Here is a 17630-nt window from a genome sequence, read left to right as displayed (position 1 = left end):
AAATATAAATGAATTTGTACGTTTGTGAGTGTACGCGCGCACACAAAATGGTTGATGTGGGCATCAAAACCATAGATCATCCTCGCATGAACAATGCCGCATGCTAGAGCAACACTCTTGGGGCATTCCAATAATTCTTTTTCCTAATGTGCGTCTCAAGTCTAGTAAAGTAACTGCTAAAGGCTCAAACAGAGCCCCTGATGTTAGAGCAGTTCTCATTAGAACATAAGCGAGCACTTTGTATTTTAAGGCATGTCAAACTAGTTGACCCTCAAAAAGCAGTTCCTAACTGGTTCTGACCCCTCTTCCCTCACACAAGGTCAAAAATTCAATTCTCCTCAAATGTGTCGGGCACATCAAGGATCCAAGTTGTACCGAGCAAGGCACGGATTCAAGTTGTACCGTAATAGACTGATCCAAAACAAGATCTAGACTCTAGAGTACAATGGATTCTATCATCACAATTAAAAAATAAATAAATAAATAAAAGGAAATGAGAAGTGCTTTAATTAATCTTGACTAATGCTTCCGTTGGCAACAATAGAAACGCCAGAATGAAATTATGAAAGCGTTATAAACTTAGTCTGTCTTGAACTATAGGCTCAATTCCATTATATTAAAAAAAAAAATTCCCTCAATAGTCAACTACTAAAGTTCCAAAAAAGCTTCCAAATGAGTTGGGAGAAACTAAATTAATTAACTTCCTAACTTCAAATGTACTGCATATGATTCAACTTTCATAAACTAGCATAAAATCACCCTGGTAACTGGCTATTCATCTTACAGCACTTTTATTCATTGGAATTATCCTCAGATAGCTAGTCAAGCCAGTTTAGTTCTCAAGGCTAGAATACCTGGAAGGCTAGTAGCTCTAATTTGTCATGCATCACAACAGCATACTCTGTCAAAATCAGAACTAATTATAACTCCACAAACAAGCCATTTTAACAATCATAACAGATTAGGAACTGCAACTCCAATGTCATAGAAAAAGCTATAAAAACTTGACATTTTTGCAAGGTCAGCGATTAAACTTTCAAATCAGTATACCAAATTAACTATTCAAAATTACAAGAGTTCATCTTTTTAGGTAGCCGAGAATGCCAAAAAAATAATTGTAAAGATTTATGTTACAAATGAATTTATCATTATTTTTGTAGTACAATGTTGACATAACAGAGTTTTATACAAAAGAAAAAAAGAATATGAAATATTAAGTGCCCATTAACTTATCATTATCAAATTTCATCAATTTTCTCCTCCATTCGTAGAGCTGAGAAAGTCTTTTAAATTGATGTAGGAGATTCACCAAGAAATTCTGATCTCAACTGCATCAGCAGCCTGCCAAGATAATTTAGGCCCTCTCCTTCGCGGCCTCCACCCCAAAAAAGATCATGTGGTGAAGCTTCAACAAGAACAGAACCAGAAGTGGAGAGCAGCATAGAGTTCAAATGAGGATAAATGGAGAACTTGCATTTTAATGCTCTATACATTATATCAATTTTCACACTCTCCCAATCACTTCTGACCTGCATTCAAACACCGAGCATTAATTCACAACAAATTGCAAGGAAGAAGTAAGATATTCAACTAGATATCCAGAAGAATTTGATGTCCACATGGTACTATTGCATGTAAAAGACGAGAATTACAGGAAATGCATGCACAATTAACAGCCCGGGCCCAACAACCAAGTAAATACTATCCGTTTTGGGACATGGCCAGTCATTTTGTTACAACCAAGATGCATCTACTTAGGAGAATGCACAGCTTAAAACTTATGCCTGCTCGGCTAGCAACGTGGGATGTTACAAATTGATAAATTATTCTAGGTTAAATGGAAATGGAAATATGCCAATAGGTTGACATGTAGTATAGCAGAGGTATGGTTCTTAAATAATTGAGATAGAATGTAATAGACATACGTGGACTGCAGGAGTAACGTTGAGGAACACCTTATAAATATTGCGAAAGAAATTCATATCCAAAAGTCAAAAATAACAGTAATAAAAGAAAAATGACTAAAAATTCCAATCGCTTCCTCTTTTTGCATTTATCTTCTGGAAAATCATTAATTCTTGTCATCAGAGAAAGTAAGGGATGAACAAACTTGGTTTTCTCTAACCATAATTTTAATTATATGCCAGTATTTTGTTCTATTGTTCATGTCAGGAATGATTCCTAAAATTTAAGGTAACACTCCAATCAAAATGATCATTTGGGATAGGGGGATTCATATCAGCAACTGATAACAGAGTAAAACTTTATGTTGTCAAATATTTGTTTGCCACCGATACTCAAGACATAATGCATTCCTTAAATTATCATATATTAACAAAGTAGTGTAAATTCACCTAGCCATCATATTCACTGAACAACGTTGAAGAAAAGTTTTAATTGAATAGTAGCAATATGAAGAAACCCCAAATAAGAGGAGTCCAACGCATAAACAATATTAAACATTAGTGTATTGATAAAGAACAGTTTCCAAGTGAAAACAACAAAAGGACAGTAGACTGACACGAGGGCTGTGATACATTAATGTAAGGAACATGAAAAGATCTACTAAAGGAACAGAAAAAATAATGACAAATTAAAAAGAAAAATGCAATTCAAAAATAACAAGCAAGATGCAATCCAAGATTAGACATTCAACAGCCATTTTTGACAGGACAATAATCTCCAGTTGCCTAAAACAATTGTGAAAGAACCTAGAATCTGGACGTCTTCAATTATGCTAATAAGTTGAATGCATCCATAAATGCTTCAATCCAAGTTGACCCACAGAATTTTATTTTATTCTTTTTTTTAATTGAAACATGGAGAAAATGAGGGGAATTAACTAAAGGAAAAGATAAAAATCAGGAAGGCCTTACCCCTGAGAAAATGACTTAACAAAGATTCAAGGGAAAAAGAAATCTTGAACAAGACAACTAGGAAACATACTAAAATCTGATGCAGATTCAATGCATACCAATTTGATGGAAAGAAAATTAATCACAATTAATTACCCATGATAAACTAAGGAGAAGTAGAAATGGCCATACCCAATCAGGATGTTGCCTCTGCATGGACCTGCCTAATCGTGCTGCTTCCTCTGGACTTTTTGCAGTTTTTATCTTTTCAACAAAATCTTGTGCGGCAGGATCATTCACTCCAGTAAACTTGTGTGCCTAAAAGTTCAGGAGATTTTTGACTCGATATCGGCAGATTTTCCAATGAAATTTCCAAGATGAAATATGGAAAAATAAAAAATGCGAACTACCTGGTAGTAATGCTCCACACTTGACCAAGTTACATAATCACCATTAACATCTGGCATTTGGATTGGATGAGGAGAAAAATTTGAAAAGGCACCATAAGGGTCCCATGTCTTGTAGAAATATATGATGCTTGGTTCATAAGGAGTGACAGTAGGATCAATTGCAAAAGTTTCATCCTCTGATGGAATAACAGGCATCAGGTCAGGGATGGGCTGAAGAAATCCACTGATGAGCATATCAGGTCCAACCTGAAATTTGCCACCATATAAATGATCAGGGATCTTCCTAAAATAATGAAAAAGGAGATTTATTTGAAATTGTTATCCACATCTCTTGAAGTTCTTACGTGTATCCAACCAACAAAAATTATATGAAAACAATTAGCATTTGCTTAGCCTAGGGCACGAAACCAATGGTCAAAGAAAATAATTGGACCCGAGTGAAACTTGGAACAAAACCAAACCAGCATACAATTTACAGCAACTGAAGTTTCAAAACACAACTAACAAGCCTAGGGTTTAAAACCTAATAGGCTAGTGAAAGAATATCAAAGGAGCAAACCCAACAAATTTACAGTTTTATTTATCAGAAACTGTCTCCCACTGAGGAATCGATACTATCTGATCATTACGATTTTCAAAACCTGCTTTTTAATTTACAAACAGAGAAGTAATGTTCAGAAATGTATTTGAATAGAAGTATTTCAGAACACAAAAGTCGTCTACCCAAAGCAGTGTTAAACTAAAACAATGGTCAGAAGAGATTTTATGCCTACATTTCTTTACAGAATTTGCACAGTCCACAATAGAATACTAGTATCAAATGTGTTTACACCGTTTTTTGCTCTAAAAATGCTGTTCTCAGAATATAAATACTCTCAAATCTTGAAAAGTTAAAACCAAATTTGCCTTTTCTTTCTTTTTGATACATTTCAATTTTACGAAATAGTTTTTACAAAACGTTTCACAAAACACAAAATGTCATCAAATGAATACTAAATTCCTAAAAAAATCCTTATTTACCTAGACCCTCAAAAAAACTAAAATGAAAGAGTTCAAGACAAGCCAATAGAAAATGAACCCCTAAACAGTAAAACCAATGATAGTGGAGGTGGATGACGATGACGATGATTGTTAAATTTATTATTATTATTTTCTTTATTATTGTTTATTACAATATTATTATTATTAACAACAATGACAAGAATAAGAACAATGACTATAACAATAAAATAATAATATAATAATATTTTTTATTGAGGACAAAAGTGAAATTGTCAAATTTGAGTGGGGTAAAATGGTGAGTTCAAGGAATGAGGACTTGATTTCCAACCGCCCATGGGAATCCAGTTTCCATTCCTTAATTCCAAAAACATGTAGACCACATGTTTCATCCCCATTCTCCCTTTTATTTTTATGAGTCAAAACCGTCAATTATTCTCATTCTAGACCGATTTCCCAATCTCATAAGTAAACACACCATTAATGAACAGATCAGCTGTGTTTACCAAAGGACTGGGGTCTGTTAGGACCAGGTGCTGGCCACAAGAGCAAAAGCTTAAGCTAATAGTCATGTGGTGCACCATATTTCCTTTCTAGGTGACCACCATACTTCCAGGCCAACATCCTCGGCAGCCCATGTTACCTGCAATGGAACCCCCTCAGGCACCATAACTGTCCATGGGTCAGCCCAAAAGAGGCCTCACTCAGGTCCCATAACCTTCCATGGTAAATATCCATTGCAAGGAGCCGCCGAGACAAGAACATGGGTTGCTAGGATTAGGTGCTTGCCACTAGACCAAAAGCTTAAGCTGATAGTCGTGGTGCACCATATTTCCGACAAATGCAGCAGAATACTGTTTCAAAAGGTAGTTATGGCAGATGTTAGATCCACATTTGTATTGCCATGTCCCATGAGGCAAAACACAGAGATTTGAGTTGTGTCAAGTTCAAGTACTTTGAATCACCATATCAAGTGAAAACTGAAGCTTGAAAGACACAAACTCCATCAACGTAGCCAAATCTTGTTCACTTAGGAAAGACTAATCAAACTAAGCTACATTGTAAACCCTTTATAGGAGACTAGACCTTGATAAATGGGTTGTCAATGCTGCACTGAACCATAAAGCTTTAATGCACTGTGATCTAGAAGTGAATACACTGCCATATATACAGCAGCGGCAACTAATTTTGTCAGATCTGCATGTTCCATACATTAATTCAAGGTCCCCAGACATCCCTAGAGTGGGCAACATTCTTGGACAAAACTTAGTAGCTTATTATATTATTGTCATAATAGAATATATTTATCACTCTTTCTACCACAGTACCATAACATGTCAACAAGAGCTATAATTAAAAAAAAAGATTACATCATTAAAAGCAAAACAACAATTACCACCAACCTGCTCATAGCAAATGTCAATCAAATCTAGTGCCTGTGACATTTCAACCATCCCCAGTTCACTCACAGGAGTTGGTGCATTCTTTCCTCCAATAATTTTAGGGGCAACAAAAGCAAAAACCTACATCATATAAACTTCAATAATTGAAAAACCTTAAAATTTAACCAAATTTAGTCAGAATTTCATCCCAAAAAAATGCAAATAAACAAAGATGGAAATATAAATTCAAAAATTAAAGTTATGATAAGTGCTTTTAAACTATAAAGATCAGATTCAGAGAATAGATGAAATGGCAAATTTTACCCCCTTAGAAAACCATGTTAAAGACAACTAAACCATCTTTTTCTTGTCCTTTTAAGATATCAAAGCCCAAATGAATTATGCCACACAGATTCATAGGGATTTTTTTCCCCCTTCTTAAAAAAAGTGAGTAATCAGAAGTTAGCCCTTAGTGGCTGGTGGCACAAGGTAATACATTTTTAAATGATCTAGAAAAGAAAATATAGCCAATACATCATAGCATACAGAGTTGCAGAGTATGCAATGAGCTAAATGCATTAGCTAAACTAATCCCTCTAAAAAAAATTTTTTAAAAAAGGACAAATCCAACACTTTCTTTTTATTCCGTTGGTCCGCCAAGAGAATGACAACATCCTATACTCTCATTTTTAAGTAATAAAAAGCCAAATAGTGATCTAAAAGTGATATAAACTTGAGAGTATTTACAGAAGACCTTGTGAATTAAACCAGATGAGATAGCAGATGCTGCTAATGTTCCTCCGCACTCCCACAAAATAGAAAGATAGCCCCGGTCGTGAAAATATTCCATAACATCTCTAGAGTTTAAGATGTCAAACTCCACTACTTCAACTCCTCTAGATGCAAGATATTTTTGGAACTTCCTCCTAGCTCCCCGTTGTGTTACAACAATGGTAGGTGCATCAGAAACATCCCAAAGGTTTGCTTCCTCGGGAAGGTTGAGAGTTTGTGTCAATACAATTCTCATGGGCGTATGCCCACCTCCATGTCTTGCAGTTAGCCGTGGATCTACCAAAATTGAGGAGAGAAGAAAAGAAACAATCACATCATACTTGCTGTTGATGGTGATAAGTTGAATAACAAGAAGAACAGATTGATAATTGTAATAACATTAGTCACAGAAATGATTCGTATTGTTGCTGCAGACAGTATTTTTCCCTAACTATAATTGCATTGCCTGAATATGACAATAAGATCAAGAAAAAGTACACATATTGGTAATTGTGATAATTTGTTAAAGTAGTCACAAAGATGATACTTACTATCCCTGCGAACTGTATTTCCCCCAACTACAACTGCATCACTTCTACCCCGCAAATCAAAAACTCGGTCTCTAGACGTTTTGCTACTTATCCACGCTGCATGTCCACTACTTGCAGCAATTTTTCCTGTTAGCATCCAGGAAAGTACACCAGGGAGGATGACTTTAAAGATCTATTATATATATAAAGCCTAAAAATTGAGTAAAAAGTTCAATTAAATTCATAAAACTCACCATCAAGGGTCATAGCATACTTGAAAACAGAAAAGGGAACTCGAGAAGTAGCTCGATGAATCAAAGGAGCATTGACAAGGAGGCAAGATTTTCGAGCTTCCTAGGGAAAATCATTATGAACGTTAAAAGAATAAAAATAGCACATGATACCAATTATGATTACCAATTATGATTTTGCCGCAAACAAGGAGTTTTGCAAGTTGATAAATTAACCATAAGGTGGTGGCATAAGAAAAATTAGTAAACTTAAAAATCACATTAGAAATTGATATCTATAAGACCTAAGAGCTCAAGCCAGCAAGAGCAATTACGCACTATACCTCAATAATTTTACTTTGTAAATCCTCTCCAAGAACATGAACCTGCAGCCCTTGACTTCTTAATGCACGTACAGCTTGGCCTCTAAGATGCTGCAAAGGATTCCTGATTCCAACAACAACTCTTGTAATTCCTGCCTAGTCTACAAAACGATTATATCAACAGATCATTGAAGCATAACAATTAGAAACTTATAGAAGTGCAAGACAGAAAAACTAGAAAAATCCTTCCCAAGATCAAAATTTTGTGTGTATATACTTATTTATTTATTTTCTTGGATATTTTGCCAAATACATACCCATAATTGACAATCCTTAGTTACTAAAACCAGTCCTCTTCCAAAATAGACAAAAGACTATAAAACACTCCTTTCCTAGGATCATAATTGTATATATTTTTTCTTAATAATACGGAGGCTCAGATACTTGGTAAAATCCAGGCCAATAATTCACAATCCTTAAAGAAAAAATACATTGATGATATGATAATTGCCTAAAAAACTCTTCCTTTTTTTCCCATCCAAGGTAAGAACGAGTAACATCCAACAATATTTAGGGGAAATATGTATGCTACAGTCATTACATGTCCATTCATTTTAAAGACATTATTCATTTTAATTACACGTCATGAATACGAAGTTAAGCTACACTAATCAATTGAACAGTGTATTTCATGGAGTTTCAGAATAGTTCATTGCTCCATTCTCATCTCGAATTGATGAATATCACATAACGTGCCATAAAAGTTTTTTCTGCTAATATTGAAGACTAATTTAATGACTAATAAAACAATAATAGCACAATAAAAAAATAAAAATGAAAATAAAATTGAAGCAATGCGCAAACCTGAACAAGAGCAGAAACAGCAGTGTGGTCACCGTGGCAATCACCGGGCTCCATGTTCAGATACGCGGTGGCGCCTCTGCAAAAAGAGCCGCCGGCTTCCACTGCCTGCACCTCCGCGGGTTTGGTACCCTGCGCGTACAAGTAGCCCTCTCCTGCAACCTTCCCGGTTGAGGTGGCAATCAAGCAGCCGAAATTCGGGTGCGGGGATGTGAAACCAGCAGACTTGTCAGCTATATCGGCGGCGCGTCGGATGTACGCAGCGTCTTCTGCGCGGCTGAATTTGCAGAATACCGGAGCGGAATTGGCTACTAGAGAGGGTGCCATTTCTTTTTTGCCCTTTTGATCTTTTAGATTTTGAGGAAACCGATCACTCTGATTTTTCTCTCTTCTGTGTGACTCTGCATAAAATCCGAGTGAAGTGGACTGTGGATTCGGATTACGTACTTTGCTGGACCTGTCAGCTACGTGGTGCTTTCTTATTGGCAGATGCTAAAGTAGGGAAAAAATTGTAATTATAAATATAATTTTGAAATAATTTTTTTAACAAAAATTATATAAATATTATAGATTTTTTACGATACAAATACAACTTTTAAGATTAAACCGTTAGCATTTATTAAATATTTTAGTGTTATAATTTAAAAGATATAACTATCCAACTTTAATTCTAAATATAGCCTTACAATCAACCTAATCTAAAATCAATCATCTAACTCAAGAATAGGATAGGCCATGAAACAGAAAAGGTCTCAACACAACTATATTTAAATTTACTGTAAAATAGCAATTATGTAAGTTAGCAAGATCTATATATTAGAAAATTATTTTAGAAAAAGAAGTTAACCATTATTCAGCCAAATGATTTCTGAATAACATGGCATTTCTTATCCACTTATTACTTGTCACATGTGTATATATATTACATATTATCATGATTAGTTGGAGTATACACATAATAAAGAGTAAATCTTGTCACATGTATACACAATACATATTATCATAATTGGTTGAAGTATACACATGATAAAGAGTAAATCTTGTCACATGTATACACAATACATATTATCATAATTGGTTGAAGTATACACATGATAAAGAGTAAATGGAAAAAGAATAATGCCCTAAGAGTATTCAAGACTCTAATTTTAAATAAAGTCATATAGATTTTTTCCTTTTTTGTGGACAATTATTTTATTGGTTGAGAGAGAGAGACAAGACTTTCAAAAAAGAGTGATGATACAACCACAAATTCTTGTACAAACTAATGTGGCATTAATTCATTAGTTGAATGAAAATATACAATAATATAAATAAATTATGTGGGTCAAGTGATATTTAATTCAACCAATTTTATCATGCCACATCAGTTTGTACAAAAATTTGTGGCTCTATTATTGCTCTTCAAAAAATGTTAGTAAATTTGGATAGGGTAAACAGGGTAGATTGGGAGTAATTTTTCATAGCAATTGACCTAACTTTATTATTATGTGAATAAAAAATCATTCTAGCTTCTTCCAAGGTTCAAAATAAATAATTTCCTTAAAAAAGGTGGAAATAAATAATTTCCTTTAAAAAGGTGGAAATAAATAATTTCTCCTCATTATCTTGAAGATACCAGTGAAAAGGATTTGAGTATTACATCGTTTAATATTTTGCTTCACTTCTCTAGACAAGTGAATTTTGTAACATTTCGCATCCAAACCAAAAGAGCAAGGAGCAACTTCTAACCATGTTAAGACGGTTCAAGGGTTCAAGAGCATTCAAAGAAACGAATATGCCAATGAATAAAAAGAGATTTCAAAATGAGGAATTTGACAAAGGAAATACCATACAAGATGGGCTATAAATATCAAGAATGTGAACTACAAAGCCGAATTTATATTCAAGTGGAATTTAAGTTCAAGTGGAATATGCATTGTTAAAGAAAACTCTACTCTTCAAAGGGGTATAACCAACTCTTCTGGCATCAAATTCAATGGGATCTCTGTGCCTTCAACATCGTTACGTTGAGTTGTTAACTTCATACAAATAACAAATCGTGTGTGAAAGTTTATGAAGCATTTTGAGTAAGCTAGCATGAACAAGCAAACAATCAACTTCAGATGACAATCAGCAACAGATAACAAAAACCAATTCAGGCGATCGGGTTTAAATCGCACAAGTTGCCAAACTAAAACTTGGAACAAATATAAAAAGCAAAACACATGCATGCATACTGAATGAGGTATGCTGTCCGCATATGCATTTAGAAGAAAAAAAGAGTACAAAGTGATAATGATTATTGAAATAGTAAATGACGACCATATTGGTTTGATTGTGTCATCTAGCATGCACACATATTGTCTTAAGGATCTGGGAACTTATGGAGTTGATAACTCACAGGAACAAATAGCTAATACAAAACACAGAACTAGTGTAAAATTCAAATATCATTTAGCTGCAGGCTTTTACTCCTCCTCTTCTGCTTCTTCCAGCCATTTCACAAATGGCTCCAGAGCCTTCACAAAGGTTTGCCTGCAGAAAATTATGAAACATTATTTTAAGTCAAGAGGCTTCTTGGAAAAACAAGAGAAATTTAGGAAGAAAAATCTACATTTAAGGAAACAAGAGTCGAAAAATCACATGGCAAGGCATTCATTCGATAATTATAAATTCCATTATTAAGAATCATTCACTTTGAATTTTCATTCAGAAAAGACAAATAAAGGAACAAAATAGTAACATTTTTGTTGCAAAAAGGAATAGAGGACAGAAAATTCAAAAGCATCCAAACAAAACCAAACCCACTTCACTGACAACAGCAATACCATTGGTTACTAAATCTGGTATTTTTGTTACAGTACTTGAACTTCAAACACAAAGAAGACTATATTACTCAGGATTAATGAGATCAGTTTCCAAAAACAATGGACTTTTAATATTTTGAAAGGTTAAGAAAATTAATATTGCACACCTGCCCTTGGGGTTTGTTCCCTTGCGGAACCAGTAAAGGATTGTATCTTCCGCAAGCACATCCTGATCATAGAGAGACCTAACAATCTCAGGAAATAGCTTCATCAGCTTAGCATCCTCGTAGCACTGCATCTGAACTTTGTACATCAGCTCCAGCTCAAGTTTCGCATTGGTGCAGAAGGTATTTAACAGTTGTGCCCAGGTTTTTACCTGTATAGAAACAATAATGGCAACAATGACAAGAACTACTGTCAATATTTTAAATCCAATATTGTATTTTAAAATGAGATGACCAACTACTTGACGTGTAGCTAGCAGTTAAACATCTCAGCACATGCCAGGATACAAACAATTGAACATATATAAGAAACATCTGCTATAGCTTTGCAATTTCAAGTAAAATGTAATACAAAACGATGGGATATAAACATATGATGAAAAAGAATTTTTTTTTTTTTTTAAATATGAAACTCGAAAGTGTATTAATGGAGATAAATCAAAATAGCATGTGGACCAGTTGTCCACTATACAAGCAAAAACAGATAAGCTTTTAGTGCTATATAAAGTATACCCAACCACCCCTACACAAAGCTATCCAACTTTAAAACCATATCTTCAAACCCCTCCCAACTCATATGAATGAAGAAAAAAGATGAAACCTGGAACTCCTCAGACACTGAAGCCCAAAGCAAAGAAAGAAGATGGACTCTATCCTACAATTCTTCAATATGATGAAAAGAATAATTTTCATTTTTTATTCTTTTGCAACACTGATGAAGATAATTATTCTTGCATGCACCTAGAATAATGCGAATGCAAATACCGTCAGGAAAGGCAAACATGACCTGGAGAGAAAAGCATTCAAACATCTGAACTCTATAACCCATATTCCACCTCAATTCAAACATGTACATGCAAACGCTCCATAGATGATGAACATACCACAAGGAAAAGAAATAAATTTTCTCAAAATTTTATGAATAAAAAAGGATTATAGATAAGAATATATCATCAATAAACCAAGAACGGACGAACTATTTAGAGGACGTGCCTCTCTTGCATGCTCTTTTTGCACTTGGATTGCACCCCAAAGGCTCTTCTTCTACCGTTTTCGTTATCATCTATGACACTTAACTCTTTTGTGATGTATAAGATGGGTAATGCCAGACATAGCCAAACATGCAGGCTAAATTTATTTGACTCGGAACGTTTAGCACATGATCCAAATGTTAGGGATTGTGTATCAATTTATTGATGTACCAGACCATGCAATTATCATACATAATCTCATTAAAAGGTGCTCACTAGTTTGCCACAGCATGAATAATTAATGAAAAAGCAATCAGGTATAGTTGATGTGATGCTGCACACAGGCAAAGTACGGATTTAGTGCTCACCTGACGCAGAGCTGCATTAGCATTCTGCTGCTGGTTCTTCCCAGACCACTGAACTGCATCCATCAAGATATCCCACAGTATCCTAACAACCTCAATGTCAGGTAATTTAGCATCTTTAACCCGTTGTTTCACAGATTCTATGACTTCAGACATTTCAGTCTCCTCTGCTATTTGAGTTGTCAAAGTAGATTTCATATCCTTTAGTTTTACTTCAAATATTTTCTTTTCATTGTACTCAACCAAGGGTATCAGCCCCTCCTTACTGAAATAGAAAAACCGTTATTAGACAATCATTATAATCACTGCCATCACAAACAAGAGAAAACACTGCTTTTACTTGAAAATCAAGTAATTGGAATAAACTTTCTACACCAAAATTTCAAATTACACAAACTTTGAGACTTAAATTGCAAATTACTGGCGAAATGACAATGGAATTAAGTTGCAATCTCAATTGTGAATAGCTTAATTTCAATGTAGTTTTGATGTCATTTCACTTAGAGAGGAAGACCTATAATTTTTCATAAGTATTTTCCTTTGACATTTTAGCAAGAAAATGATCTCAACTTGAGGAAGGATCTGAAAGAAAAAATGGTCAGGTTCCAATTTATCTCAACTTGTGCCAACCTGACACTAAACCAAACATCCACTCTAATGACACAAAACGGTCCATATCTCACACAAAAACATGCCCCAGAAAAAGACAGTCATTACACATAACCTTCTGATTTCAATAGTTTTACAAAACACTGACCCAGACTGTGACACCCTATTACTTGTAGAAACAGTTAGGGTGGAGTTGCATCTTCCCCCCCAACACATAGAAGGTACAAAATTTGTGTTACTCCCACTAGTAATGAAAAACACAACAAATAACAATCATGAGAAAAGTATAATCCAAAAACCAATTAGAGAAAAAATGGAAAAAGAATGTTAGACACAACAAAGTATAATTTTTCTAATGATAAAAAAAAATTAAAATATACAAAAATAATCACATCCCATATTGGAATCTACAACACCTCTAAAATCTAGCTGGCAAGAGTATTAATAAACTTCAACTGTCAAAGCCGCAAAGTACCATATACAGCATTTAAACATACATGTTTGCAGCTTAAAAGGAAAAGAATATAATAGGAGATTTTCCTAGAATCAGAAAACTCACGTGAAATGTTCAGAGAATCCTTCAGCAGACCGCTTTGAAGATGGAAAGAAGTCTAGCAGATTGTCCTCCATTTTACCACGCTTCAGAATTGCAATTAAATCATCAAGGCTATTATCAACCAGATACTCCTTGAAGAAGTCTGTTATAAATGAAAGAACTAGCCCCTTTCCAACAAGATTATCCTTAAGCAGTGGCTGGAAGACAGTCTCTGGCGGAAGCCCTGAGAGCTTCTGAGAGAATGCAAGTGCTGTGAAAATAGCCAGCTTCTTCCTTTCATTCTCCTCAAAAAGCTCCAATGACTGCATGAATCTTCGAGTAACATTTTCAAGATTCTTTATGAGAAATGGCCTCCGCCTCAGGATCTTCTGTATATAGATTACAGAGGGTAAAATGGCTTCACGCTGAGGCTCACAGTCTATTATGGAGTAAGAGTGGCGCTCCCCCTCATCAGGTTTTGTTGTTCCAGGTTGTGTACGGCCTCCTGTGAAAACAACCTGCATTTAAATAGCAAAATTCTAATGTCAAAAGATTTATGCCTATCAAGAAAAAGGATTTATGAGAAATTGACTTAGACCACTAATAGATATCAATAATGTCAAAAGCCACCTAACTTCAAGGGCATAAATGTGTCGGAGAAGGTTAATGGGAGAAAATAGCAAAAAATTAATACATTCATAAGAAGACACTGATGCAATCCAGTGAAACATCGTTTGAGATGGTTCACAAGCAACATAAACCTTCGGAACCTCCGTCTAAAGGATACACTTTATGCAAATGATGCAAGTGAAAATAGAAAGTATAGACAAGGAATCAAGAGTAGAAAGAGGAGTATAACACTGGTTTTGGAAACATCATAGTTACAAGTGCATTTTCAAGATAAAAGTATAAGCAGTTTCCTTAGTTGCAACCATACCCCCTGTTAATATAAAATTAAAGAAACTTAAAATTCTGAATTCTAAACGAGTCAACTGTGCCATAAAGCAAAACTCATATGAGATCAAATATCCATTGTTGCTCGGTGAGATCTCAAGAATCTAGTCCAAACTAGTAAAAGCTCACTGTTCTTAATATTAGCAAAACCCATACAAGATCAAGTATCCATTGTTATTTGCTGAGATCTCAATAATTTAGTACAAAATAGTCAAAGCTCACTATTCTTAATATCATGCTAATGATCCCAACAATTTAATTCTAACAGAAAAATATCAAATTTTCATTTATTTCCTCAAAACTGAAAATAATAAAAAAAAAACTTGCCTCAAAAAAGGTGTCACCGTATCTTGAGAAGTTAAGGTCAGAAGATTCAATGCACTTGGCAATAAGTTCCTGCATTAAAAAATTTTTTAAAAAGGCTCATTTATCGTTTTGCTTGCCAAACAGAAATAATCTAGTTAAAGGAACCAAAAATTCATAATAAAAGATTACCAGATCACCAGCATTATCCAGATAAATCTGGACCACTGCATCCGAAAAAGCTGCAGGGTCCAGCGGCGCTGCAATATTCCGTTTGCGGGGCTTAATCCGCGTTCCACTGCACAGAAATAAAAGTAAAACAGATTACAGAAAGTTCAAGGCAGGATGATTTACAAACATCTAAACAGGAAAAAGTCTTAAATCAGGATGCCCCCACTACATGATCTATGATAAGACTGCTTGATAAAATCTCAACACAAAAACATTCACTTTAAAATCAACCAATCATAAGATTGTTTGGAATAAGTGAGAAAACTTAAAACATGGTCCATAGAGACATCCCCACTTAAGACTTTCTCTCTAATTAGCAATCAGATTCTCCGTATGTTTCCAACGCATAATCCCGGTATAACAACAAATGTAAAAATTTTAAAAAACTTACCCAAGAGTGGGTTTCTCCTTCGAGCTGTAGGATTCAAGGGAAAAAATCAAAGTTAATCAGTGAATAATTAACAAATAAGCAAAATTGTAAAAGATCAATTTTCATTCTCAAGCAAATCAGTAAGCCTCCTAAAAAGGACCCCACCAATTAGTACACAAATTAAATATATTATCATAAATTGGAGATCAAAATCAACAACATCATTATTGAAACAATAAAGGAACCCCAACAAGAACATCAGATTAAATAACCTAAAATTGAACCATACCCAGAAGCAAAATCGTTAAAATACTAACAAAATTTGACCTTTTATAGTTATATAATCACAAAATTAATCTTTTTCAAGTAGCAAGTACACAGATCTATAACTACAAAGATCTATAACTACGAAGATCTATAACTACGAACAATAGCAAGATCAATAATAATGACAATAATAAACAAATAATAATTATTAAAGAAAAAAGAAACAGAAGAAAGGGATCAAAGGGTACCTCATAAACAAAATAGAAGAGGGATCGGAGAGAGGAGAGACTCTCTGTGCAAGTGAGGGCTTTTTGGGAATTTAAGAAAAAAAGAAGGAATGAGAGAAAAGAGAGAAAGTGGCGTTCTAATTTGCGTTGATGGGTTTGGACAAAGAGACATTTATATATACACATAAATATATTACTTTCTTATTTTTAGTTTTTATTTTTGTAAATTACATTAATAATTAAGAAAAAGGTGAATGACTTGAGTGAGAGAGAGAGAAACTCCTGCTTTACGTGCAGTTCCTCAGGGTACCTGATCGTTCGGTTGTCCAATAAATAATAAGCATTTACAATAGTAATTGGTAAATTCCTCCCAAGATTATTCATTTCCATTTAAAAGACCTAAATACTTTTTTCTGTTAAGTGTATGTTTGGTGGGGCTTCTCTAATAGAAAAAAAAAGTTTTTTTAAACACGAAAGCTCTTTTTAAAAAAATATTTGTAATAGAGCTTTTGGGATTTAGAAAAATCATTTTGCTTCTCTTTGGAGAAGCTAAAAAATTAGGCTTCTCCAAATAGAGTTTATTGAGTTTTTTTTAAATATATAGAATCCCGAAAATACCTCAATAACATTTCACTAATTTTTTTTTAAAAAAAACAAACCCTAGTGTATATACAAAACCCTACAAAACAAAGATATTTCTACTTGTTGTCATTTTTTGCCAAGTAGCAGCATGTATGATTTTTCTCATTCTTCCTTTATAACCATTTTTTTCTCATGTTTTTTTTATCAAATGAATTGTTTATTCTCTTCACTTTACAGCTACTTTCCAACTATTTTTTTAATATATTAATTTATTTTACTATGATTTAATGTATTCACGTGATCATGTGGTCCACGCAAATCATTATATGTATTATGTGAATTATTTATTTATTTATTTATTTTGTTTGCTGGATATTCATCATATTATAATTGTGTCTATTTAATATGTTCATATGCTAAATGTTATATTTTTATTTTTTATTATAATAATATTTTTCATTTTTTATAATAATATTAAAAATATTTTGTCTACATTGGAAACCGTTTTAGAGGGGAAAAAAATCAAAAGCGAAATGAGATGATGCTACCTCATATGCTTTTATAAAGAATTGTGTAGAAACCTTAGATAAGAAATATTGTGAATTATTACTACATGTTTTAATATGAGGCTTATTTAAATCTTAATTGAAGTTTATTTTAAATTTTTGTGTAAAATGGAGATATTAGATAAGAAATATTGTGATTTGTCTAAATTTATGATTTAAAAGTAAGTTCTCTTAGTTTTTTTTTTTTTTTTGGTAATTTGACTCCACAAAAGCACTTTTAATATTGTGGAATCAAACTGTCTCGTAGCTCAAAAGAACTTTTTTTATTGACAACCA

The 17630-nt window shown here is 33.8% G+C and overlaps 2 protein-coding genes across 2 annotated transcripts; both read right to left on the bottom strand.

The window, feature by feature from the left end:
- Positions 1-1099: 1099 nt before the first annotated feature.
- LOC18039718 (riboflavin biosynthesis protein PYRR, chloroplastic) lies at positions 1100-8905 on the bottom strand. Its single transcript, XM_006428540.2, has 9 exons — positions 8365-8905; positions 7522-7656; positions 7202-7301; positions 6969-7094; positions 6401-6714; positions 5668-5787; positions 3266-3511; positions 3048-3173; positions 1100-1529 (listed from the first exon to the last, which is right to left on the bottom strand). The coding sequence occupies exons 1-9, from the start codon at positions 8686-8688 to the stop codon at positions 1287-1289; spliced, it is 1734 nt and encodes a 577-aa protein (XP_006428603.1). The 5' UTR covers positions 8689-8905; the 3' UTR covers positions 1100-1286.
- A 1646-nt stretch (positions 8906-10551) lies between these two features.
- LOC18039717 (basic leucine zipper and W2 domain-containing protein 2) lies at positions 10552-16357 on the bottom strand. Its single transcript, XM_006428536.2, has 8 exons — positions 16228-16357; positions 15734-15757; positions 15304-15409; positions 15136-15204; positions 13879-14372; positions 12714-12975; positions 11318-11526; positions 10552-10878 (listed from the first exon to the last, which is right to left on the bottom strand). Exons 1-8 carry the CDS (start codon positions 16230-16232, stop codon positions 10812-10814), a joined length of 1236 nt encoding a protein of 411 aa, XP_006428599.1. The 5' UTR covers positions 16233-16357; the 3' UTR covers positions 10552-10811.
- Between the last annotated feature and the right edge of the window lie 1273 nt (positions 16358-17630).

Source organism: Citrus clementina, unplaced genomic scaffold (assembly GCF_000493195.1).
Source record: "Citrus clementina cultivar Clemenules unplaced genomic scaffold, Citrus_clementina_v1.0 scaffold_6, whole genome shotgun sequence".
Classification (NCBI taxonomy): Eukaryota; Viridiplantae; Streptophyta; class Magnoliopsida; order Sapindales; family Rutaceae; genus Citrus; species Citrus x clementina.
Note: the sequence above shows the minus strand (reverse complement) of the source record. Positions and strands in the feature narration are given on the sequence as shown.

Bases quoted from the DNA above. Each gene is read 5' to 3' on its own strand.
- LOC18039718 (XM_006428540.2), bottom strand. From the start codon at position 8,688: ATGGCACCCTCTCTAGTAGCCAATTCCGCTCCGGTATTCTGCAAATTC. The intron at 7,657-8,364 runs GTTTGCGCATTG...TTTGTAGACTAG, and splicing joins CTGTTTCTGCTCTTGTTCAG to GCAGGAATTACAAGAGTTGT. The intron at 3,512-5,667 runs GTTGGTGGTAAT...GGCAAATTTCAG, and splicing joins TTGACATTTGCTATGAGCAG to GTTGGACCTGATATGCTCAT.
- LOC18039717 (XM_006428536.2), bottom strand. The intron at 12,976-13,878 runs GTGAGTTTTCTG...TTTCTATTTCAG, and splicing joins GGATTCTCTGAACATTTCAC to TAAGGAGGGGCTGATACCCT. The intron at 11,527-12,713 runs GTGAGCACTAAA...GTTTCTATACAG, and splicing joins CTAATGCAGCTCTGCGTCAG to GTAAAAACCTGGGCACAACT.